Raw genomic sequence first — 23,584 nt, forward strand, 5'->3', positions numbered from 1 at the left:
TCTGAGTATCTCCCTGTCAGATACACTAAAAAGGACTCACAAGCATGATACATTACATGCCCTCCCCCACACATCCAGACTCCTCTCTCTCCTGGGCACTTAACTCTGTTGTTATAGTACGTTATTTAATCAGTAGTTTAGTATTTTAGTAGTCTACAGTAGTTAAGAGGAGATTTAAAATATCGAAATCTATATTGTGCATCACGATACAGCCTATAAATATTGTAATATTATTTATAGGCCGTGTCGCTCATCCCAAATGATTAGGTGTGCTGTTATTGAGTTTGGTTTTACAAACATTTACTGACACATTCAGGACTAATTCATCTGGTTTCTTCTGCTTCCACAGGGACGGTGAGGACAGGAACAAACAGCACCCAGACAGTTTGTACGGCTCTACAACACGACTGGTTGCCCTACAATGTTTTTGTCGTTTTTTTGACTTTACCACCAACACGACCTTTCCATAAAGGACAGAAGCCCTGGTGTTACAGTCGAAGCTCTGTACGTGAAAATACAAGAAACTCATGGGAAGAAACAAAAGGACGGAATCTGTTTCCAGAGCTTCACCGTGACAAATAAGGAACCCTCAACATCCACACTACATCAACCACTGAAACACACATACATATATGCACATGAGGAAGAGGTGGGGAGAGAAATACAGTCACCTGGTTATCACTACATTTTGTCAATCTGCAATCTTTACCCACAAGCAGCTGCCTGTGAGTGAGGACGAAGAGAGCTGGGGGATAAACACTAACCAAAGACAGAACATGGACCTCACAGCCCTCTTGTTGCTCTCCTGCGTAGATTTCCACTGTAGTTCGGGAAACAACTAGAAATTTAAGGGGGTTTTTCTTTCACAACATACACACACAAAGATGTAACTCTGATACTGAGACGAGTTGGGTTGATGGCACAGTCACAAGACAAGGTAACGGTGACGGACCCTGCTGAGCGGACCTGCTGGCTTTAAACACTTGTTCTAGAGGTGCAAATAGGTCACTGTCAGAGGCTTTTATATCCGAGGAAGCTAAAGATGTTAACGTGTCTGTTTAAATGTCAACGTTTTTTGTCTGTGTCCCCACTCCCGATCATTTTTCCTCCTTCAGGGGGGGAAAAAACTCTTAAGGGACCTCTGCCAAAGTGACCTCCCTCTTCGTCTGTTTTCTCATCCTCTGCTCACTTTGGCCCCTCAGGAATCAGCGTCCCCCTCCAGTCAGCATCCTCAGATCTGACGAGGAGGAGCTGCAACTGTCTCCCGCCTGCCTCCACTACAACAAAAAAACAAAGCTTTTTGAAAGTGATAAAGTTGTTAATTTTTCTCCCAGCTGAAAAACCCAGAACTTTTGCGAATGTTGAAAAGCAAGACGTCTGCTTTTGGTTGAGTTATTAACAGTAAAATCATCTTTATTTTCCTGCAACTTTCAGACACTATTATCGCTTTGTTCGACCAGTCATTGTTTCGTTAGACTCTCTAAAGAAAAGCAGCTCTGTCGTCACCTCCCCTCTCCTTCCTCCTTCCTCCCTCTCCCTCGGTCTATCCACTGGTACTCTGTGCCATCTCACCGCTCCAGCTCACCATTCATGTTGCCTTCAACACTCACCACTTCTGATTCAGTCTTCGTTTTTTGTTTGGGCTGCTTTGAGAAATCACTTATTTTCTATTTATTTTATAGCTATATGAGCCTTTTCTGATTTATTTCCCCACCTCTTTCCCCCCATCCTCATTTTATCTTTTCTTTTCCATTGTGGGGGTTGCTTTTAAAGATTCACCCCAATGTTTGATGTATATTTCAGATTCAGACTAGAGCAAATATTTAGTTTTGTTTTGAGGGGGTGGGGGAAGAGTAATCTGTGTTGGAAGGAAAGGTAAATATGATTGAATGGTTGACTACGGTAGCAGTCGGGGTGCAGTAATGAACACAAGGAAGCAGCAATCATAGTTGTCATCTGAGTCCTTGTTGTTTTAACACTACTCTGCTGGGTGAAGCTGCAGCCACACGGGGGCGCTGGTGGTTGTGTTCTCCCTCAGAAGAGATGGAAGCAAAGGTCTGAGCAGCATCATGTACAACACGCCGCAGGCGCCGATGTTCCCGTTCGCATCCCAGCTCCTATCCTGAATTTTCCAGAGCGAGGATTTTAGCGAGCAATTTTCCATTAAATGTCAACGTGTTGGTGAAGAGAGCTGCTTGGATTATTTCCTGAGGCAGACACAGGCGGATGTGTTGTTTGTTTGTTTTCTTTTCCTCTTTAAAGGAGCAGCATTCAATCCTCCTGCTCCTCTCCACCCAACAGATAGTTTGCCCCCACTGTTTGTTATGCTTTAATTTTTAGAAATTTTTAATAATAATTTGTTAACTTAATTGAAATGTGCTGGTAATCACAAAGATATGTATGGCGAAATTTGTTCCTCTCAAATAAATGCATGTAATGACTAAATGATACGACTGAACGCTTCAATGTCTGCAGGTGGGAAACTGTTCAGATCAGGTCAGGGGGGGGTTTATGGATAAAGCTGGTGACTTGTTCAAATATGTCATCTTTAAAGCCTCTATTAAAATGACTAGGTAATTAGGACAATATTAAAAGGTACACTCCCTTTAAAAGTGTATTTATGCCTCCATGCCTGCCGTAGCTGTGGCGAGAGACATGTCTTGGGGTTGTACGTTAGTATAAGTACGTATGTATGTCCCATTCTCATCACATTTTCTGGCTGTAACTCAGCATAGAAGGGGAGATGTAGTCAGATAATGAATTGGTCACATTATCCTGGGTGTCCACCTTGACACTGTGGTTATTGTACGGATCTTCTGTGCTGCCTGGTTGAAGATGTTTGGGAAGTTGTAGATGATGAAGCTTCTTTGCAGCAACATCCATATTTAAAGCAGTGTCGGCTGTCATGGCTGCATCAGTCTGGACAGACATGGATGTAAACTGCAACATGACTGATTCATGGAGGCACACAACCACAAGGTGGTAATCCTCATTTGTTTCTTTTTTGTTTGAGAGTTATTTTTCAACTTTTTGTTGATCAGTACAAAAAAATAAACATTTACATCTGCTGGGATCAGATCAGTGTGTTTGGCACTAACAAACAGCCCGTCACACTGCAACCTGTGGGTAGAAAGGCAGAAAAAACATGTTCCTGCATTTCAAAATTAAAATTTTCAGGCAGTCCTGTGACAATTTTAGGTGTTTCAGGCCTTTTAAACATTATACAGCACAAATAAAACTAGGATCAAAAGTCAGCAGCAGTGAAACTCAACTTACAGCCCGCAGGCCAATTGTGGCCCACGATAGGGTACTGGGTGGGCGTCTGACCAATTTCTAATTCACAATGAAAATAAATTTATTCACCCTCAGACTTTTTTCCCCTTTAAATATAGATAAAGTACCAGAGTGCAGAAAAACTTTAAGCTTGTGGTTATTGCTTTTTTTGTTTGTTTTTTTAAGTGTTAGAGGAGATCTGCTGGACCCTCTAACAGAAGTCCAGACTAGTTATTTATATATTAATTATTGTTTGTGTATAAAGTGATCTCTGGCCTTCTATCATTCTGCAAAAGCGTCCCCCGAGCAAAGCCAGTTCAGTAACCCTGCTCCACAGTATCGGCTTGCTGAGGCATTACTTAAGTGAAGTTCACATCTTATGGGATGGAATAAAGAGATGGGAACAATTCCCATGGTAACTTGCAGGCTTTCACATCATTAACATGTTTGCATGATTACAGAGTAGTTTGTTTGAGGATTTCAATACTCACTACATTCAATTTTTTCAATCCCAAATATCGCAGTGGAAAATTACGGCTTTGGTGTTAATGTCAACACTATTCACAAGTCAGACAATTATGATAACTAATATGACATTAACACAGGACTGGGCACAGCAATGATCAAAGAAGTCAGGAAATGAAAAATGCGAGTTCAAATCTTGTCTGTGTTAATTGTTCAAGGATGTTTTGTTATAAGTATATGTGTCAAAAAAACATTTATGAGTCCTTTAATATCTAAATCCCCCTTTCCTCTTCCTGTAACATGAAAAAATACTTGTGTCGACTCATCTTGAAGTCTGTGTGGATACATAAATGTGTCCAATCAAATGTGATCTGACAAGATAACCACGGCCATCATATAAAACCATGAGCATCAGCGTGGGCAGCTAATGGAGCATTTTCATAGTAAGAGATGAACCTTTGTTCACATTTCCAAAAAATTTGGCAGCAACTAGCTTGTTAATGAACCAACATTGTGTAAATAAACAACTTGCACTTTATTTCATTACTTTGAAATAATGATTTGATTTGGTAATCTTGGAGGCCAGGACCTTAGAGAAGAGGGACAACAGAAAGGACAGTAATACAACAATGTTATTCTCCTCCACAGCACAGCAGGTAAAGACTTCCTGATCTATCACTGCATTGCTTTTTTTACTTGACAAAACACTGCATAGCTGGCAGGAAACTTTCAAATGTTCAACTTCTGACCCCACCCTGTCACGTCGTGTTCAATAGAAAATTAACTTTGCTTCACACGTCTCAGTACGACTTTACCCTCATGGTGCAGTCCGCCCGAAATTCAGCTGAGAGGAAAGGATGGTGCTTGTGTGTAGCGAGTGCAAAGACAGTAAAATGTTTGACAAAACTTAATAATTAGCTCTTAACAAAATACAACAGAGACTGATGGGAATGTTATCATCGTGGCATTCACGCTGATTGTTGTTGAGATATTTGAGTCTGGACCAAAGTGAGGGACCAACAGACATCACCATGGAGCCACATCACTGGGATAGCTGAAAAAATTACATGTAAAATATTCAAAAACACTCTCTCTTTCCAAAAAGTGCCACCATTACTCTAGACCAGTGCCGCTACAGACCAGACTGGTATCCTAAGAATCCTAATGATATTTTTTCTGTTACATTCCTTTAAAAAAAAACCTCACCCCAAGAGAGGTCAGTTCACGTCTCCTGCAGTGAGGGTGTGAAGCTGTGGCAGGGGGTCGAGTACAGGGTGGGAACTCTGCTCTGTATGTGAAGAATTCCAGTCTGTACTAATCCACTCCCGCCCAGTAATGCTCCAGTAGTGCACAGAGTGGAGACTGTGACAGTCAGAAGCTATTTAAATGTGATTTTAATATAATTACAATTTAATTCAACATTAACAGACTGTCCGAGTGAGCCAAATGTCTAACATGCTGTATGAGTAGCCTTTCTGTTATGACCCCTCAAAATGAAGCAGTCTCCTCAGGCAACCCCGTCTCATAGAAACTATATTTATATGTTACTAATTTGTTTTGCTAATAATGGGAAATGTAACTGATTCCTGGATTATGTTTACTGGCAATGTCTACTGTAGGAAGACAAGTTGTCTCACTCTTTTCAAGTCAGCTTCAAGTAAACTTTTTCAGTATTAACCGTGATCTTTTCCTAACCTTAACAAAGGGCTGTGAGTGCTTCAACGTAACCATTACAAATTCTGAGTCATGCCTTAGTTGCTACAAGCAGATGATGTAGGAAAATAAATGAAAGGCACTGTCAGAACATTATCAGATACGTTTATTAAAGGTGCTGTATGCAATATTCAGAGCATTAATACAGCAGCAAATAACTATTTTCTATGTAAAGATATAGTGGAGTGATGGCGTCCTGAGCAGAGAACGCAATCCCTCTTTGTGTTTTGTAATCTGAGTTTGTCTGTTGTTGTGTTTTGGTGGCAGGTCCGGCCATACATCCATGTTAGTGCCACCAACACAAAAAATGTAACTTAAAAGTGACCTTTGTTTTGTACTTAGATTTCCTCCACCTCTCTCTTTATAGTTAAATTTTTTCCTCCTGAAATAATTAGTAGTGTGTTAAGAGTTTAAAACAAAAGCTAATATTAGTCATTGACAAGAATGTTGAGCAATAGCAAAGTAGTAACGTAGTCCTGACCCAACAGTCTCCCTTTCATGTCACCTCAGGGAGTAGCCCAAACAGCTGAAGCAGCTACGTGACCTGTCCATCATAACCTACACATCAGTCCACAATCAGCCCCCATCGCTCCTCTGTCCCTTTACTGCTCAGTCCAGAGGTGGAAGCCCTGGGGAAAATGTTAAGTTAGTGTTTAGCTAACTGTGAAGTATTAGGTTAAAAGAGAGGCAGTAAAGGTCAGGGTAAGGACATTAGGAAGGGCTACATCTTGTTTCTTATAAGGTGAATCACATCTTTGTGGATAATGGGTCATAAAGTAAATTATGGATACATTTGGCCCCATTCGTTCATCATAACGTAGCGTAGCAGGGTTCAGATAAGTTTGTCTTGCACTAGTGGTGAGCACAGTTTGTAGGTGCACGTCGTCTATGCTACATACGGAATGTGTCTGCAGCTCTATATGTCTCAGATTTTGAGCTGCAAAACCATCCGACTGAGTGGTGCACAGTGCAGAGCGTCCAAGGCTAACATTAGCTAATCAGTGAAAACCAAAAGGTGGGCCGTGGGCACCATATTTCCACATGTTAACGGCTAGCCAGCTGTCGGTCAGCAAAGACAACAGAAATTAAAATAAAAGCAAAACATTTACATCACAAACATTAAAATGTCACTACCTGTAAATGGATAGTGCTTTTAAATGTGGTGCTAAAGCCCACTGAATCATTGGAGCCCCGGACCAGAAGGACAGGTCTCTTGAATTTCACCTCATTTTGCAAGCTATCAAGTGCTAAATTAACCAAAAGTGACATCCCTAGTTTGAAGTCAAACATTTTCTGTTGCCCTCAGTCTAATGTAAGAAGAAGCTGTATTTTATTTGTTACCGATTTATGCGTGCTCCCAGCAGGAAATCAAACTTAAACAGGATCAGGTATGTTGCTTCATAAACATTAACCGGTTGCAGACGGCTCTTTACTCTGGTTTGGCTCAAAGGATTTTTTTTTTGTTCATCTGCACACGAGATAAATCCAGACAAATTATGAAATTCTTGTAACAAGACCAACCCAGCAACTGCTCGCCAGAAACACAACAGTAAGAAAGGAATTATACAAAAATTATATAAAACAATATGTAAAATAGAAATGAAGATATTTAAATGACTTAAAGCATAAAAGAGCGCTTGGTATGAAATATTAACATCAATGAGAAGGCTGTTGCACAAACAGCAAGTAAGAATCAGAAACTGCAGGTGACTGATGCTAGAAATGATTAATCAATAGAAAATGAATCTGCAACAATCATCTTTTTTAAGCTAAATTACCATAAATGTGTTGCGTTCAAGGTCCATTCTTGACTTTGTGAACAGCAGTTGGACAAAAAAGTCTTATCACATGGCTCACTTTGTTTTTTGAGCTTTCAGCCCCATCATCTTCACCTTCATCGGCAGACGAAGTTAGTAGTAAATATTTATCAGTGGTGGAACTCTGTACTGTACATTCTGTACTTACATGCAATCTTACTTGGGTATTTTTATTTGATGCCACTTTACACATTCTACACCATAATTCAAACTGTACTTTTTTAACTTTACTACATTTACTTGATAGCTACAGTTACTGTGCAGACTAAGGTTTTTCATACAAAAAAATATTAGCCTATCTTATAAAATGAATGATAATATATGGTTTAAAGGCGGCCACATAAAGTAGTTGTACTTGGAGCAGCTACATTAAGATACTGATGAAATGATGATCAGTAATAGTTGGCTAAATATATGATCGTAAAACACAAAGTTTTTCCATGTCTGTTGGAAGTGTAAAATAGTCAAGTTTTAGCCATTCTCAGAACCCATCGGCTGTATTCGGCGTCTGACTTCCAGCAGACAGTCACCGCAGGGACTGTTTAACCTGGCAACAACTGCAGCCGGCCAAACATGATCGGTCAATATCACGCGGACTACAAACAGCCTACAACCGGAAACCGGGGCTCTTCCGCTCTTCTTCCGGAGGCAAGATCTCCGGGGTTTGCCTACAGACTCTACATTCACTGAATGTAGAGTCTGTATATAGAGACTAAGTGTTAGCTAACATGTTTGACATAACAATTTACACCATGGTCTGGGTGAATACTGAATTCTGATTGGCTGCAGGGTGTCCATTAAAAGGTGTTATAAAGACGTTCGGGTCAAATTGTCTGATGACAGGTTCTAAATTATTGCGCTGGCTCAACTGCTAGTTTGTAACCATAGCAACGGAGACTCAGAGCAGAGGCAACGGATTACAGTGGGCATCATGAGTGATTTTATCGTTTCATTTAATTTATTTGATGAATTTGATCATTTTGATGACTGGGATGCAGAAGAAGAGAGGATAGGGAATGAAAAGAAAAGGGAGAAACGGCACAAGGAGTCGCGGGTCTACACCAATCACAGACTCCGTAGCACAGCTGTAGGTCGGCTCTCTGACGCCGGCCTGGAAACTCGTCAGATCATGACCGTCACGGGACATCGGTGTGAGAGCAGCCTGCAGGCTTATTGGGCTCCGTCAGCGCAGGAGAGACGAGACTGGAGCAACATCTTGTTGTCTCCAAATGTCCCAACAAGCAGTGCTCAATCTGTCAATCTCCGTCCTTCAAATGCCACTATGATGGACATACCCATATCACTTTCAAATTTCACTTCAAATTAATGGTAATGTAGCATTTAATTTTAAATAGGAAACAATCCTTAATTTGTTAATGTGTTTATATGATTTAATCTCGACTACTATATGCTTATGAATTATTTGTTGCAATTAAAAACGATTTTGACTACTATTTGGATGTTGATTATTTGAAACAAATTTTCTTGGGCCTATAAATGAACACCAATGAATCATGAAAGTAATATCTCAAGGGTTTTTTTGCACATCATCCTCTGACCACCAGAGTCTGTAACACACAAGCAGTAAGAAGAGCACTGGCTTTCTGAAATAATCATCTTCTGAATAATATCACATAACGTTTAGCCCATAATGGACACCTCGTCGGGCATTAACCCTTACTTAAAGATGGGGTAGGCAGTTAAATTGTGGTGTCACAGGGCAAAAAATCCCATTATAAAATGTTAGCGTATTGTAATTTCAGTTTTCTGAGAGAAAACAAAACTTCTGCACCTCCTCTTGGCTCTGTTTTAAGGCTTTAGAAAATCCAGCCTGTGAAGAGAGGCTTTGGCCCTTTCAGAGAGAGGGCGTTCCTACAACCTGGTCTCAATCTAAAGTCATCGAAATCTGGCAGTTGGGCGGTGACTTGCAGTGTCAGACAATGATGAAAGAAGCCGTGCGTTAACATCGACATGATACGCAGCCAGTCACTGTTATATTTTAAAGGCGCTCAGCGGCTTCATGGGTAAATGCGTCAGGCAAGAATGAACGTTAAGGTGCCAAAAGTCCAAGTGTGGTAGAACAGAGGGGTGGTGGATGGGTTCAGCGACCACTGACCTTCACTTGAGAGGGTGGTGTTTGCTTCCTGTAAGATTATAAAGCCAACAGCAATTTGCTTTGTTGTACTGACATACATTTATTTTGAAAGGGACTGTATTCATTTATATATCCATTCATCAACTTGACATGGCGTCCAAGAATATCGACAACCAGTGCACCCAGGGTACCTTGCATGTTGTATCTGGACGTGGAATTTCCATTACCAAACGTTGATATGTGACGAGGTCGGAGTGAGAATGTGTTGGCTCCTATTGGCTGTTCTACAAATGCAAATGTGCATGCACGTCCCTCCAGGGAAAGGCTGATTCATGGGCGGAGAACCCTGCAGACAGAGTTGCTTTTCCAGCATTGGTAACAGCTGCCTACACTACACAAAAAAAAAACGCAGACGCACTTATCAAAAAGAGTCTAATGAGAACCTGACAGTAAATGCAATAAAACGTGTGTCGATATCAGAGTTTCGGAGATGGAGAGAAAATGTTGCTAATAGTTTAGCCTTCTGCTATGATGCTCCCCGCCGCCACAGACCACTTTGCTGAGGGTAGAGCGGGCAGCAGCTCTGGCGACAGACCTTCAGTCAGCAGCTGCAGCAACCCAAATACAGCCAGCGCCGACCCAGGTCCAAGGGACCAGACAGTCCCGAATACCTGCCGGATCAGCAAACATGTTAGACCCAGTGTTGCCGCTGAACATCAGCTCACTGTGACACCTGGCTGAATTCCAGGTGCTATAGCCGTCAACCGAAAGTCTGTCTCTCAAGCTGCTGCCTGCTCTCCTCCCGGAGAAACAAGCTACAGTGGCGGGGAGCGAGGTGAAGGGATAGTCAGGTGGCTAATGTTAGCTTGCTAATTATTGTTTCATTTGTGGTCTGATAAAAAGAGAGAGAGAGAGAGAGCAGGGCAAGGCTGGGTGAATGGACTGTGTGCAACTCTATCATAAATCAATGTATGGGAAACACTGGGTTACTGTATGAAGGGCTTGCACATGACCATGGTCATTTGGTGGGAGGGGCGAGCTGCAGGAGGAGGGGCGTATTTTCAAGTTTTGCTGTTTTCTTTCTTTCCTTTTTTGCCTTTTGCAGATTTCTGCCTACCCCCGCTTTAAGGTGATCACATATCATTGTTGTGTTTTCAGATTGTTCCACTCCCTCCAAGTTGCAAAACAAAAATCAATCATAGTAGCTTTAAAGAATTTAAGAGAAAGGAGCAGTCAGAGCTCAGTAACTACAAACCAGCCTTGAAAAGGTTTGGCCGAGCTGCCAGGTTTGTGGCCTCTCTCTCTGTCTTGATAAGTGGTCAAATGCTTCCTCGCTGGGATCTCTCCTTGGGCTTAGCCGTGCCTCAGGAATGTGCTGGCATGCTGGTAGAACAGTAGGGATTTATCCATGGTGTCAGCCCCTATCTGGCCTGTTGATTCGCAGTCCAGTGGACTGCAACAGACCCCTGAGTGCTGGCACATGAGAGCAGGGGCTGACGGGACTGCAGCATCAGAGAGGACAGAGGGGATGAGCCACCTCTACAGAGCGTGAAAAAGCAGATATAGACAAAATTAAGTTGGCTTTAAAGGGACAGTTTGAGATTTTAGTGCAATAAGCTCACTCCTTAGATGAGAAAATTAACACCACTCACGTGTTTGTACGATAAATATGAAGCTACAGCCAGGAGGCACTTCAGGTGCATTCATGAATCCAATCTGACATTTTACACTCAAATGAGAGTCCTGTTCAAAGAAACAGAGCTTTCTATTTCTACACAAATTAATGAACTGTTAAATTAATCACACATTTACTCAGCTCAACTCTCGGCTGCTCTGTCTCTCCAGACTGAGTGCCCAATGTACGCTCTGCTTCACTGGGGGTGTGGTGCTCTGAATAACCCAACTGCACATATTAACAACTCTCAGAAATTACGAACAGTGCAGAAATGTGAACGGTGTTTGCCTAGTAGCACCTGTTTTTCATCCCTGTCAGAGTAGTGCTCCCTCCTTTTTTACAGTATATTCTTATTAATTATTTGGACACTCAAATATTACCAAGATGAGGACTGGTTGTTTTCCCTAATTCTTTTTCTGAAGACATAACCTCACGATCTGGTTATATAATCCTGACACAACACAATGGGGATTTAATGAGTGCAAATTAGCTTCACTGGATCTGCTCAGAGTGTGAATAGTGGGTGGGCCGTGTGATCATCCACCGGAGGTATTTTCTCCCACCAATGAGCTGAGGAGGGAATGCAAACAGGGATGACTGCGGAGAGGACGATACCACCACCCACCACCTCCCCCTCCTCCTCCTCCTCCCCAGCTCACATGACTGTGATTAGAGCAGAGGAGGAGTGTGGTGGGACAGAGAGGGAGAGATGGTGAGCATGATGAATGACATTTTCCTGATTTCGGTGCACAGATCACACTCAGCTTCCCTCTGATTGCTGGCCGGGGGTCGTCCTCTTCTCTTGGGTAATTCAGCTTTAGACTGCTACTGGTGTAAATAGTTTGTTGTGTGTTGCATGCTGGTTTATTTATGACTTAGTTAGTTTTAGGTAAAGTATTCTGACCTTTTGCTTAAGTAAAAGTAGTAATATCACAGTGTAGAAATTATTTTACAAGTAAAAGTCATGCATTCAAAATGTTGCATAAGTGAAAGTATCTAAATTATACTGAATTATGTCTGAATTATACTGTAATTACTGATGCATTTATGTTACTTATTTACTTTAATGTTGCAGCTGGTAAAGGTGGAATGCATTTTAATTACTTTATCTACTGCTGGGTAACTTGTGCATTTCCACCTGGATCAAGTTTTATCTGCACCTGTAATAATACATTATGATTTACTTGTTGGTTACATTTTTCATTATTAATCTGAATCTGCAAACTAACTTTTAACTCAAGTTTAAAATCAATGTAGAGGAGTAAATGTACAATATTTGCACCTGAATTGATGTGGACTGGATGTATAAAGTTACAGGAAATGGAAATACTTAGTCCCTCAAAATTGTACAGGAGTGGATGGCAGTTCAGCTCTGTCATGCTGTGACACACTGGTGTCGTTAATTTTAAATGAATATCCAAAGCGGTGGTGGAAAGTAACTTAGTTCATTTACTCAAGCACTGTACTAGAGATACTTAGTAACTTAGTACTTCCACTCCACCAGATTTCACAGGGAGAGATTAATCTCTTTTTACTTGACTACATTTATCTGACAGTTGATGAAGATTTCACACATTATGCATCAATATGATCAATGTAAACGACTCAGCAGCATGACTGCACCATAACCAGGTATCTAATCAGCTAAGACAGTGCAGTGGTATGTGTAATCTGTGTGGGCTGCTGTGGTTCCTGACCCTGAGTGTAATAGATACAATTGTAATATCCAGTGTTGCTCAGAGGCAGAGCCAGATCATGAGACAGTGGGCCCCTGTGCACAGGCATGCAAAAGGCCCCACCACCTCCCCTACATAAGAGCAAGACATACAGACTTTGTGGTGATATAGCCTCTTTTTGTCCTAATGCTCCAGCTCTGATTTTATTTTGCTACGTCTGTTGATTCCTTCTGCAAGAAGACACTTAACACAGCACATTAATAACATGAATGTATTCTAGTGTGTGCTTTCTACTCTCAGTTGCAGGTATGAGAGTGCTTCACTGGTGCTTGCTGGGAGTGACCATCCTGCTGCTGGTGTGTGAGATCACCGTAAGTCAGCTGTGCAAGTCCCTCATCACCCTGGTGGATGGTTTCCACACACTCTTCGTCCTCTTGCGCATGGCAAGCAAAACAAAACCCCTGGTCTCCTCTTTGGACTCCCCTGCATCTCCTCCACACGCTTCCTCCTCCTCAGCAGCACTTCCCTCAACCCAGCCTGCAGAGTCATCCATCGAATCTGTACCTGGGACAGATGGGACCGATGTGACTGATGGGTCTGATGGGTCTGATGGGTCTGTGAACTGCGGTGTCTCCTACACCAGCAGCAGGTTTCAGCCCATGGGGGATTTCATCTCCGTTCTCATCCTGACCTCTCTGTGTCTCTCTTCCTTCATGGAAATCGTCAGCTTTCCCGTGGATCCACACCCAGTGCAGCGCCCCCTGCTGCTTGTGGTGTTCGGAGCTGTCAGTCTGCTCCATAAGATACTGGTGCTCTGGCTGAACTGGGATCAGCTGCAGGATGAGAGGGCTGGGACCGGCAGACAGCCTGACACCCAGTCTCACCTTGAAGTAAACCACAGCGGTAACATTACCCATAGATTACATGTTCACTGTGAGAGATGATGCACAAATATACAGTAAAACAACGTGTCGTTTTCTAACATCTTTCTAACATCACAGGGGCTTTTTGGAGTTATTGCAGATGTCTCTTTTTATTCAAGTTTTGCCTCCTTGTGGTTGTATTGTGTCTCTCTGAGGTCATTCTGTGCCTTCCTGTGGCTGTTTATTGTCTCCTTGTAGTCATTATGTATCTCCCTGAGATCATTTTGTATCCAGCTGAGGTAATTTTGTGTCTTTCTGTGTCTTCTCGTAGTTGTTTTGAGTCTGGTCAGTACATCTTAATTTGAGTGACATTTTGCAGATGCCACTGACAGTTTGGGCCCACGGGCCTGAGCCTGGCAAGCCCCTTCAATAAATCATCCATGTGTGTGACAACCACACTTTTCACTGTATTTAAGGATTTCAAAGTCTAATGTTGTGCAAGACAGTTCAGTGGCTGAAATGTACTCAGTTTGGAGAATGTGGAATTTGTGGTAGCTCACAATGATGCATGAAATATTTTTAAAACAGTGCTGCAGAGCAGTGTCTGTGTCTCACACAGTAAGTCATGTCATGTGAAAGCATGTACTTATATTGGCATTAATTATGTAGCAATAATCTTTCACTACAGTAGAATTAGTGTGCCTATCCAGGTGATGGTATTTCTCTGACAGACTTCACTTTGAAGTCGCTGCCAAGTGTATGTTCAGCTGTAACTAACATCAAACAGCATCCATGTGTTGTTTTTCATTCCTTTGTTCGACTCCCACAGTCTTGGCTGCACAGGAAACCAGAGGCCAGGCTGAGCCGGGGCGAGTCCTGGATGACGTTAGCTGTGTCCAATCTGCTGTGGACGAGTCGCTCCACAATGGGGCGCTTGTCCTCTGTAACCCGGGAACCGTCAGCGTCCCTGATGCTGACTCTCAAACCCCACAACAGCACCCAGAAGTCCACCTGCAGGCAGCAGTTCCACAGGACAGCGGAGACTGTGAAGCAGCCAGCGGTGTTATAGATTTGGAGGTTTGCAATCCTGAGCGTCATTCAGAAGACATCACAGAGATTTCCAAAGACAACATCTGCATGAGACAACTTGGTAATTAAGTTAAGCTCCTTGGTCTGTCACCTTTCTCACTGTAGTGTCAGTCAGTGTAAATATTAGTTTTCAACTGTAAGGTGTTAGGTGTGTTTCTGCAAGTGAAATTACATTTTTTACATGAAACAAACATTTTGTTTGAGTAATACAGAAAACACGTTGATGTGAAACTAGTGTTTTGTCAGTTGTAATTGCATTAAACACCAGTTTCAGTCATTTTTGTATAATTTTTTCCCTTTATTTCTGATCTCACAGCCCTTGAAACAATCATGTTTTACTTTTTTTATTCTCCTTTAGACGGTCAGAATGCATCTAACACCTCCCCAGTCTGTGGATCATCACATCACACTGAAAGTCCTGTACCGAGCAACCAATGGCCAGTCAGTCTCTTGTCATTCATCCTCGTCATTCAGGGCCTTTGTACTTCCCTTCTGGTTCTGATCAGCGGCCTAGTGATGCTGCTGGTCGGCCCGCAGTCCCTGCACAGCTCTGAAGCCTGCGGCCTCCTGGTTTACGTGGATCCTGGCCTCACCCTGCTGGCTGTGATTATACTGACTGCCACAGTTGCACCAGAGGTCAGGCTCTGTGGGTTTGTGTCACGGCTTTTAGTTTAAAGGCCCAGTGTGTAGGATTCGGAGGGGTATTGGCAGAAAATGGAGTACAATATTCATAACTATGTTGCTGCAGCTGTATCTGTTGCCGTTGTTTCACCGGTGAATCTCTCCAGGTGCACAGGTATGGACTGCTGCTGCTACAGGCCACACCTCCACACATCTGTGCGTCTGATCTTGGACAGAGGATTAGGAGTGTCCCTGGGGTGCAGGCTGTGCACGACCTCCACATCTGGCAGTTAACTGGATCATTCATAGTGGCCTCTGTCCATGTTCACTGCCATGCTGGGTTTCCAGTGCACAGGTGAGTTGGATCTGTTTATACCATGCCCAATGAGGAATTCTAAATTCTGATTGGCTTGAAGGTGTGGACTAACTTTTAGTTAGCAGACAGTATAACAGGACAAGATTATACTATCAGTATTAAACTGTAGGTAAAGACAGTAACAGTAAGGCTTAGTGTTGGATAGAGCTTGTAGTAACTAGCTGTGTATATGTACATGTAAGTATATATTTCATTATGCACATGTCCAGGTGTGCTGACCTGATGTCAGGGGTCACTAAGGTGCTGCAGAGCGTAGGAGTGAGCTGCTGCACCGTTCAGCCAGAGTTTGCCTCCTGCTCTGGCTCCTCCGCAGCATGTGGAGGGGACGCCTCCCCTGCTGTCCACAAAGAGGACCCCTCAGTGCCTCCTCCTCTGATCTGCAGCCTCACCTGTGGAAAGGCCTGCGCTGGGAGTATGTGCTGCTCTCCGTTAAAGGAGGAACCACCTGCTGGAGAAACAGAGACAGAGCCTCAGACACTGGTCATCGAGAACACGTTCTCTGCCTGAAAGAAAACAAAACAATAAATGTCAGAACAGGATGATGGATGGTGGGGAAATGAACAGATCTGAAAGTGTAATCTCTCTTTAAACAGTGCTCGTACGTTATGTGTGAGTGTTCTGTTAGTTTTGTGACATTAACACGGTGCTACACCAAAGATTTTTTAATGCACTATCAAATGAAATTCTGTGAAAATGGAGGTATTTTTCCTCATGTTGCTTCATTTGTACCTGGATCCTCTGTATTCTCCTCTATGTACTGAAATAAAACAAATAATCATACTTGAGTGTGTCTCTTTTTATTTTAAGATAATATCAAATGTATTGATCTAAGTAACACAGCAGCAACAGGGAGCAGAAAAACAAATGTATACTGTAGATATGTGATTTAATATTGTATACATTATGAGTATCTGCTTTAATACAAAATAAAACAGCCCATTTTATACTGTACATGCAGTGGTGGATATTAATAAAGTGCATTTACTCCATTACTGTACTTTATTACCATTTGCAGCACTTGTACTTTACTTCATTTTATGCTACTTCATACTTTCACTATATCACATTTCAAAGGCAAATATTGTACATTTTTTAATCCACTACATTTATCTGACAGCTATAGTTACTGTTACTTTACAGATTAAGATTTTAGATACAAAACTTGTGACCAGTTTATAAATATGTTGCAATGCTATAGATCAAACTGCACCACAGTGTAGCATGAACTAATAACTCCAGCTCAGCTAACTACAGCATTAAGTACCACTTGCATATTAATACATCACTGTTAATGAGTTAATGATATGTTTTTACTCTTGTAATGGAGCTGTTTTATAGTATGGTATTGCTACTTTTACTTAAGTCGATTATTTGAATATTTCTTCCTATACTTTATCTGCCAAATGTAAATTGTAATAACTACAACGTATACTGAGGCAAAATAAAAATGAGGAACTAAGGAAGCTAAAAAAAACGTGGCACCCAAAGAACTGAAACTGGGTGGTAGTTTAAGTGTCTTAAGTATGTCGATAGCAGTGTTAACAGCATGAAATACAGTTGTTGAGGGGAAACACATATGAAACGGGGGGTTCGATGATCATCTGCAAGAAAATATTGATTATCAAAAACTTACTTTCCTTCATTCTGTTAATTTTTATATGCACCAATTTGTGCTTTTTCTGCATCAATTTATGGTGTAACTGTCTTTAATTTTGTGATAAACAAACAAAAAAATCCTCTGCTAGTTTCATTTTTTCATTCGGGGAGACAAACGCACATTCTCAATATTGAGCAGGACGTGTCCCCTGCATCCCCCCCATAATCTACACCTATGTGTAGCAGCAAAAACATGAGGCTGAGAGAGTTAATCAGATCACACAGAGGGCTTTTTATGGTGGACACAAAATCAGAATCCCATTTATCGACAAGTAGGTCGTCAGGTACAAGGACACTGCTTTGGAGTGTTGGTGCACAATATAAATAAGAACAACAAAAGCAAATATTGCCCAAAACCAAGAGACATTAATGATCTATAGAATAGAGGAAAGTCATACTAGTAGTTATGTGCAGAAATGTGCATGATGTTGTCCAAGGATTGAGGAGTGTGCAAAGGTTCACAGTATGAAGCAATCAAACAGAGTGTGTGCAGTGTGCAGAGAGTACCGGCTGCACTGTCACACACTGAGATAACACAATGCATGAAAAACCATGTGGCACCACCTTTTTATTTTCAGCCAATCACAACACGACTGCTTTGCATAACAGCTCAGACCAGAGTAGGTTTTATCCTTTTGGGGGTTTATTTGACGCTAATGTGCTTTAAAACATCCAGGACATGACTGCGCTTCATGTGCACGAGCTCTCTCTGATACATACAAACCAATCATGGGGTCGACATTGAAATGAAACCCTGATTAAGAAGAGTCTCGCCTGATGGGAGCTATATATCGGTCCTGTTTCCCTCTATTCAAATGCCCGGATGAGCCTCGGTGGTCCGGGGTGCAGGCTTCAAACTTGTAGCTGCTTAGCGGCAGAGTGGTTCAATTCCACCTTTCGGGCGACAACCATCTCCATGAGAATTAGAAGTGCTGTCATTGCTGCGGCATTTGCAGTATCTGTGGCATGTGTGTTATCATATGCTATGACAGTGATTATATGAAAATTCAATGGTTAACTTGTACGGAAGAGTCGTCGTCATAAGTAGTTTTTTGACATAGCATGTCTTCAACAGTTCACATCAGAAGAATCGTGCTTTATTTTCATTTTTAACACCCATCAAATTTATTGACTACCTCATAAGCCTACTTCCTGTCAGGCTGTGCCCTGATACTTCACAATAAAAGTCCACATCATTATGAGGAGAACCGTCACATATTTTTATTCGCTCTTTTTCTAAAGGCAATTAAAGTGTTTCACTAACATCTTAAATGGCATTTTTGTTGTGACAAATGCAATAAATTATTACAGGTTAAGCCACGCAACAGTAACCTATATATAACCACTTCCTCCTCCTAATAAATATTATAATATACTGCAACTGTGCAGTAGTGACTAAAAGGTACAATAACGATCCATAACACTGTATAACCTGTACAATAATTTGTGCAATAATTCAACTGCAGCAATTACCCAGCTGTGCAATATTCTCCCCACTTGTGCAGCATATGTTGCACATATTATATATATCTGTTGTTCTAATTTCTAATTATGTATATATTTTTATGTATATATAATATTTATTATATTGTATTTTTCTGAATTTCTAATGTTACACACTAGTTTTATACATTGTAATGTAGCATAAGGAACATATTTTTATATATTTTTTACACACTTGCCATACTCAGCACATTACATATTTTATATTTCTTTAATATCTTACATACTTGTATTAACATTGTAGCATATTTTTCGTACATTGTATTTAATACTTCATATTTCTACTTCTATAATTTTCTACGCTTTACATCAGACTGACTATATCACAATTTCTGACTCTGATTCTGATAAGAAACATTAAAATGTCATAATAATATCATGACTGACTTTTATTTGTATCAAAGACTAGAGGGGTCATGATTATATTAACAAAATAGAAAATTTAAGAAATAAAGAAATGAACATATCAATAAGAAATAAAATTAAATTAACACATCAAATAATTTTTGCCTTTATATCTTTATCATCACACTCACTGGGGACATAGGTTTATTGTTTATTTATTTATTCATTCATTTATTTATTTACAAAAAACGAGAAAAGTAGAGATAATGTATACATCCGGATCATATGAAAGAATAATATGGTAATATTTGTAAGATAATTTCGTTTTTTCTGAAGCGTTGTTTATCGGGAACATATTAGTCACAAAAATTAATACAGTATTTTAACATTTTATACATTTATGACGAAAAAAATGTGAAAAACAATCATCTAAGGAAACTTCCTGTCCACTATCCAATCATATTCCTCCTTCCTGTGGGCGGGCCAATCAATGCGGAAGTCGTACAGCACCGGAGGTTGTGCATGATGTCCTTGCCTGCTTAATTTTGGGCTAACGTGGTTTAAAAACTGATTTTCTAGCTGGTGGAAGTCACTGTTTTCTTATTACCCGGTAAGACAAACGTTTGAACGTGTTCATAACAGTATATTAGCCCCGTAGAGGCCTTGTTTAGATGTATAACAGTGTTGTTGGCCTGTGTCTGTTAGCCTCCTGCTAACTGGAAACGTAATGAAAGGTGTTCACTTGAGCTCGTGAGTTTCTGTAAAGTGATTTTTATTCATTAAAATAGACAGTCTGAACCAAACAACCAGCTGCAGCTCACTGATTTCTTTAAAAGTAACGTTATTGTCTCTTATCATGTCAGATAATCATTTAGTAGGCTTTAATTGACCTCATTAAGATGGATATGTTGATATGGCAGCAATTAACTTGCGTTTCATTCATTCATTCATTCATTCATTCATTCATTCATTCATTCATTCATCTTCTAACCGCTTCAGCATCAGTATTTTATATCTTTGTTACCAGAGTGCCAGAGTGATTTTTAATTGTTGCCTGTTGGTGCAAAAAAAATAAAAATAGTTTATTAAAAGAAAAATAATCACAAGACTGAAATGACAAACTGAGGGCTCAAACTGCCCCTTGAGGCCCCAGACCATCAGGGTCCCCAAAAGTCTTAGTGTTTGTATGAGTTACTTTGTGGTGATTTTATTAATTACGAATTTGTTTGGTAAAATATTAACCACTAAATAAAATCTAAAATTGAGTCTCTGTGTCAAAATCTAGTGATTGGACCTTTTAGTATTTCAGCTGACATGATGCTTACATGGTGTCTTAAAATTATTTGTGGTTAATTAAAGTGAAAACAAAGTGACACACAGCAAACCTGCGACAGAGAAGTATCCCAGTGTAGAGACTCTGGTTAGTTACTGGAACTCTGGGATAAAATGGGTAGGGGATTGTTAGTTTGTGGGGTGTTTAATAGGGGAGCATCTGACTCTAATAATCAGCAATAATGATTGATTAAACATTTACGTCATTTATCAAGTTAAATGCTAAGCCATCTTCCAATTAGGGCTGAACTGTATGATTATTTTCATTGTTGATTATTTTCTCAATTAACTGATTAGTTGTTTGGTCTACAAAATGTCAGAAAATTGTGAAAAATGTTGATTATTATTTCCTAAAGCCCAAGATGACGTCCTAAAATGTCAAAAATATTCAGTTTACTTTCATTTAGGACTGAAGAAACCAGAAAAAAATCTCATTTTAGAAGCTGGAATTCAAGAATTTTTACTTTTTTTTTCCCCCTAGAAAATTACTTAAACCAATTAAAAAATTAAATTAATAAATTATCAAATTAGTAAGCAATTAATTTAATAGTTGACAACTAATCGATTAATTGATAATAGATTTAAACTGTCAATCGAAAAAGAAATTGATTAATAATAATAATACATATAATCATTAGTTGCAGACCTAGAATTTATTACTTGGTCTGATCAGAAAACAAAATATTTATGAATGAAACTGAGAGAAATCTGTGACCATAAATATTGTATGATAAAATAATAATAATAATAATAATAATAATAATAATAAAAAAGCTTATTAGTGAAATTGAAATTGATGATTTTCTGTCAATAAGTCGGTTAATCGTTTCAGTAAAAATCTCTCTTGTCTGGAATAATCTGTGCCACAATGCAACTTGCCAAACTTAGTAAAGAAAGGGTTTCCTGTTTCAGCTCTGACTCGGTTGTAATGCTGTGCATTGAACTCCTGATTTTCTTCTTGATTTCCTGCACTAACTGAGTAACAATGATTCTTCCTTTTTCTGTCTCTCAGATTTAACTTTGACAGTCAGTTATGCCTTTGCATAAATACCCTCCCAAACTGTGGGAGGCCCTGAGACTGAAGCAGGGCATCTACGCTCGTCTCCCTCAACACTACCTCAAGTCCCTCGAGCAGAAAGAGCCCACCCCCGTCCATTGGAGGCCCCTTGGAGTCCAGTACCGAGCCAACCCAAAGACGGGGCAGAAGGAACGGGTGCAGGATGTGCCGATACCCATCTACTACCCCCCAGAGTCCCAGGACGGCCTGTGGGGAGGAGAGGGCTGGATATCAGGCTTCAGATACGCCAACAATGACAAAGTGAGACTGATTTTATTTCTTCAGTTCTAGCTCAGTGTGTTGACATGATTTTACCGTAATACACACAGTAGGTGTGCACACAGTGGACACACTCAGCACCACCATCATAGAAATCATAAGTTTTGTGCATCTGTTCTGTACCTAAAAGAGTCCACACCACTTTTTAACAAAGCAGCTCTCGACATCATACCTCTGTATCGCCTCTTTCCACAGCTGTCGACTCGTCTGAAGAAGACCTGGAAACCTCAGCTGTTAAAGAGAGAGCTGTACAGCGAGATCCTTGATCACAAGTTCACCATCACAGTCACACCACGCACTCTGGACCTCATCGACGCTGCCTTTGGGTTCGACTTCTATATTCTCAAAGTAAGAGAGCGCCACCTTTGTGTGACAAAATCATATTTCCACCTGGATCTTTATATGACTATTTATTGTCCAACTCCTACCAGACATCAAAGGAAGACCTGAACTCCAAGCTGGGGATGGACCTGAAGAGGGCCATGTTGCTTCGCCTGGCACGCAGAAACACAGAGCTCTATCCCTCCGACCCTGTCAAGAGAGAGAAGGTCTACGACAAATACAAGGTTGGTGGGATGTGTTCAAGTCCACTGACTGATCCTAAATGTTTTGGGAGAGGTGTAATTTAAACCTAGATCCTGACCAGCTACTCTACAAGAGGAGTTGTGATTAAAAAAACAAATAATTACATGTTACTTTTTCTGTTTCTTCTGTCAAAGCAGCACTTTGAGATCCCAGAGGAGGAGGCAGAGTGGGTGGGTCTGAGTCTAGAGGAGGCCGTGGAGAAACAGAGGGTGCTGGAGCACAAGGTAACAGCGTCCCCAGACACAAACGCCTGAAGCTCAACTTCATTCAGCAGCTTTTTCAGATGTTTATTGATACTTAAGTTTTCATCCTCCGTCTCAAACAAAGTGGTGAAGCTAATGTTCCTCTATTTCAGGCTGCAAGATTTATAAGACACTTATAAATAAGAAACACAGAGTGCAAATATCCTCGTTTTCAATGAGGAAGATGATCATTACAAATCAGTTGGGTGAGTTATCATTGGGTTCTGACTCTGTTTCGTCTTCCTCTTGTCTCTCAGGAGCCAGAGCCTCTCTTTACAGCCTGTGTGGAGAAGCTGGTGGAGGAGATGAACATCCAAAAACTCTCTGAGCCACACATCACAGAGAAGGAGTGACCACTGGAACCATCAGAGCGGGACAGAGGCGGCGTTTCAGACTGAAAATTAAGTAGGTTGAACTGTCAGAGCTTCTCCAGACGGTGGTGGGAGTCACCAAGTTTCTGAGGTATTTTCACCTGGGAGAACTTCTGAAGTTTTAACTCGTATTTTCATCTGGGAGCGACACAAAGGTGGAAGAGACGCAAATGACGAGGTCATGTTGGAGTGATGCTTATTTATTTCCTTTTGTATTTAAGATCCATAATAAGACATTTTAGGATTTAAGGGAAAAGCCTCGATCAGTGTGAATGCTCCACGACCAGCTGTGATGTCAGGCCCTTGTACAGGATATCTAAAAAATAAAGTTTCCCTTTTTTTCTTAAACCTTTTTTCTGCTCATCTGTTCTTCAATAATTATTAGTTCACTTATTATATAATTCACTGATTTGCTCCATGATTTTAGGTGAGATGACTCCTGTCTTGTAAGCAAATACAAACTAAAGGAATGGTTCCACATTTTGGGTAACAAGCTTATTTTGCGTGCTTTAAAAACGTAATCAATGATGCACAAAGTCATGAGATGGAGA

The 23,584-nt window shown here is 40.8% G+C and overlaps 3 protein-coding genes and 1 non-coding gene across 5 annotated transcripts in view; all 4 read left to right on the top strand.

Moving 5' to 3' along the window:
• Positions 1-2,445, top strand: part of ppp1r37 (protein phosphatase 1, regulatory subunit 37) — a 57,299-nt gene extending 54,854 nt beyond the window's left edge. The window contains exon 13 of the mRNA XM_050033265.1: positions 350-2,445. The gene's annotated coding sequence lies outside the window, so the exon portion shown is untranslated. The remainder of the gene's footprint in view (positions 1-349) is intronic.
• A 9,265-nt stretch (positions 2,446-11,710) lies between these two features.
• On the top strand, positions 11,711-16,460 carry LOC126382847 (uncharacterized). The gene is made up of 6 exons (XM_050032947.1): positions 11,711-11,844; positions 13,015-13,617; positions 14,407-14,727; positions 15,025-15,302; positions 15,455-15,642; positions 15,873-16,460. The coding sequence occupies exons 2-6, from the start codon at positions 13,023-13,025 to the stop codon at positions 16,168-16,170; spliced, it is 1,680 nt and encodes a 559-aa protein (XP_049888904.1). The 5' UTR covers positions 11,711-11,844; positions 13,015-13,022; the 3' UTR covers positions 16,171-16,460.
• A 1,676-nt stretch (positions 16,461-18,136) lies between these two features.
• trnastop-uca (transfer RNA opal suppressor (anticodon UCA)) lies at positions 18,137-18,223 on the top strand. The gene has a single exon. It is a non-coding gene; the product is annotated as a tRNA-Sec (tRNA).
• Positions 18,224-19,649: 1,426 nt separating this feature from the next.
• Positions 19,650-23,381, top strand: mrpl28 (mitochondrial ribosomal protein L28). 2 transcript variants are annotated; one of them, XM_050033199.1, is made up of 6 exons: positions 19,650-19,777; positions 21,512-21,817; positions 22,031-22,183; positions 22,267-22,401; positions 22,555-22,644; positions 22,920-23,381. In XM_050033199.1, exons 2-6 carry the CDS (start codon positions 21,533-21,535, stop codon positions 23,013-23,015), a joined length of 759 nt encoding a protein of 252 aa, XP_049889156.1. In that variant the 5' UTR covers positions 19,650-19,777; positions 21,512-21,532; the 3' UTR covers positions 23,016-23,381. The 2 variants fall into 2 exon arrangements, with proteins under 2 accessions (XP_049889156.1, XP_049889165.1); XM_050033208.1 differs by having other exon boundaries at positions 22,558-22,644.
• Positions 23,382-23,584: the final 203 nt, after the last annotated feature.

This window comes from Epinephelus moara, chromosome 2, assembly GCF_006386435.1.
Source record: "Epinephelus moara isolate mb chromosome 2, YSFRI_EMoa_1.0, whole genome shotgun sequence".
Taxonomy (NCBI): domain Eukaryota; kingdom Metazoa; phylum Chordata; class Actinopteri; order Perciformes; family Serranidae; genus Epinephelus; species Epinephelus moara.

What these genes read in the sequence shown, in the direction of transcription:
- mrpl28 (XM_050033199.1), top strand. Translation starts at nt 21,533, where the DNA reads ATGCCTTTGCATAAATACCCTCCCAAACTGTGGGAGGCCCTGAGACTG. An exon ending in GATACGCCAACAATGACAAA is followed by an intron (nt 21,818 to 22,030) that starts GTGAGACTGATT and finishes CTCTTTCCACAG; the next exon opens with CTGTCGACTCGTCTGAAGAA. An exon ending in AGGTCTACGACAAATACAAG is followed by an intron (nt 22,402 to 22,554) that starts GTTGGTGGGATG and finishes CTTCTGTCAAAG; the next exon opens with CAGCACTTTGAGATCCCAGA.
- LOC126382847 (XM_050032947.1), top strand. Translation starts at nt 13,023, where the DNA reads ATGAGAGTGCTTCACTGGTGCTTGCTGGGAGTGACCATCCTGCTGCTG. An exon ending in CTGCCACAGTTGCACCAGAG is followed by an intron (nt 15,303 to 15,454) that starts GTCAGGCTCTGT and finishes GAATCTCTCCAG; the next exon opens with GTGCACAGGTATGGACTGCT. An exon ending in GCTGGGTTTCCAGTGCACAG is followed by an intron (nt 15,643 to 15,872) that starts GTGAGTTGGATC and finishes GCACATGTCCAG; the next exon opens with GTGTGCTGACCTGATGTCAG.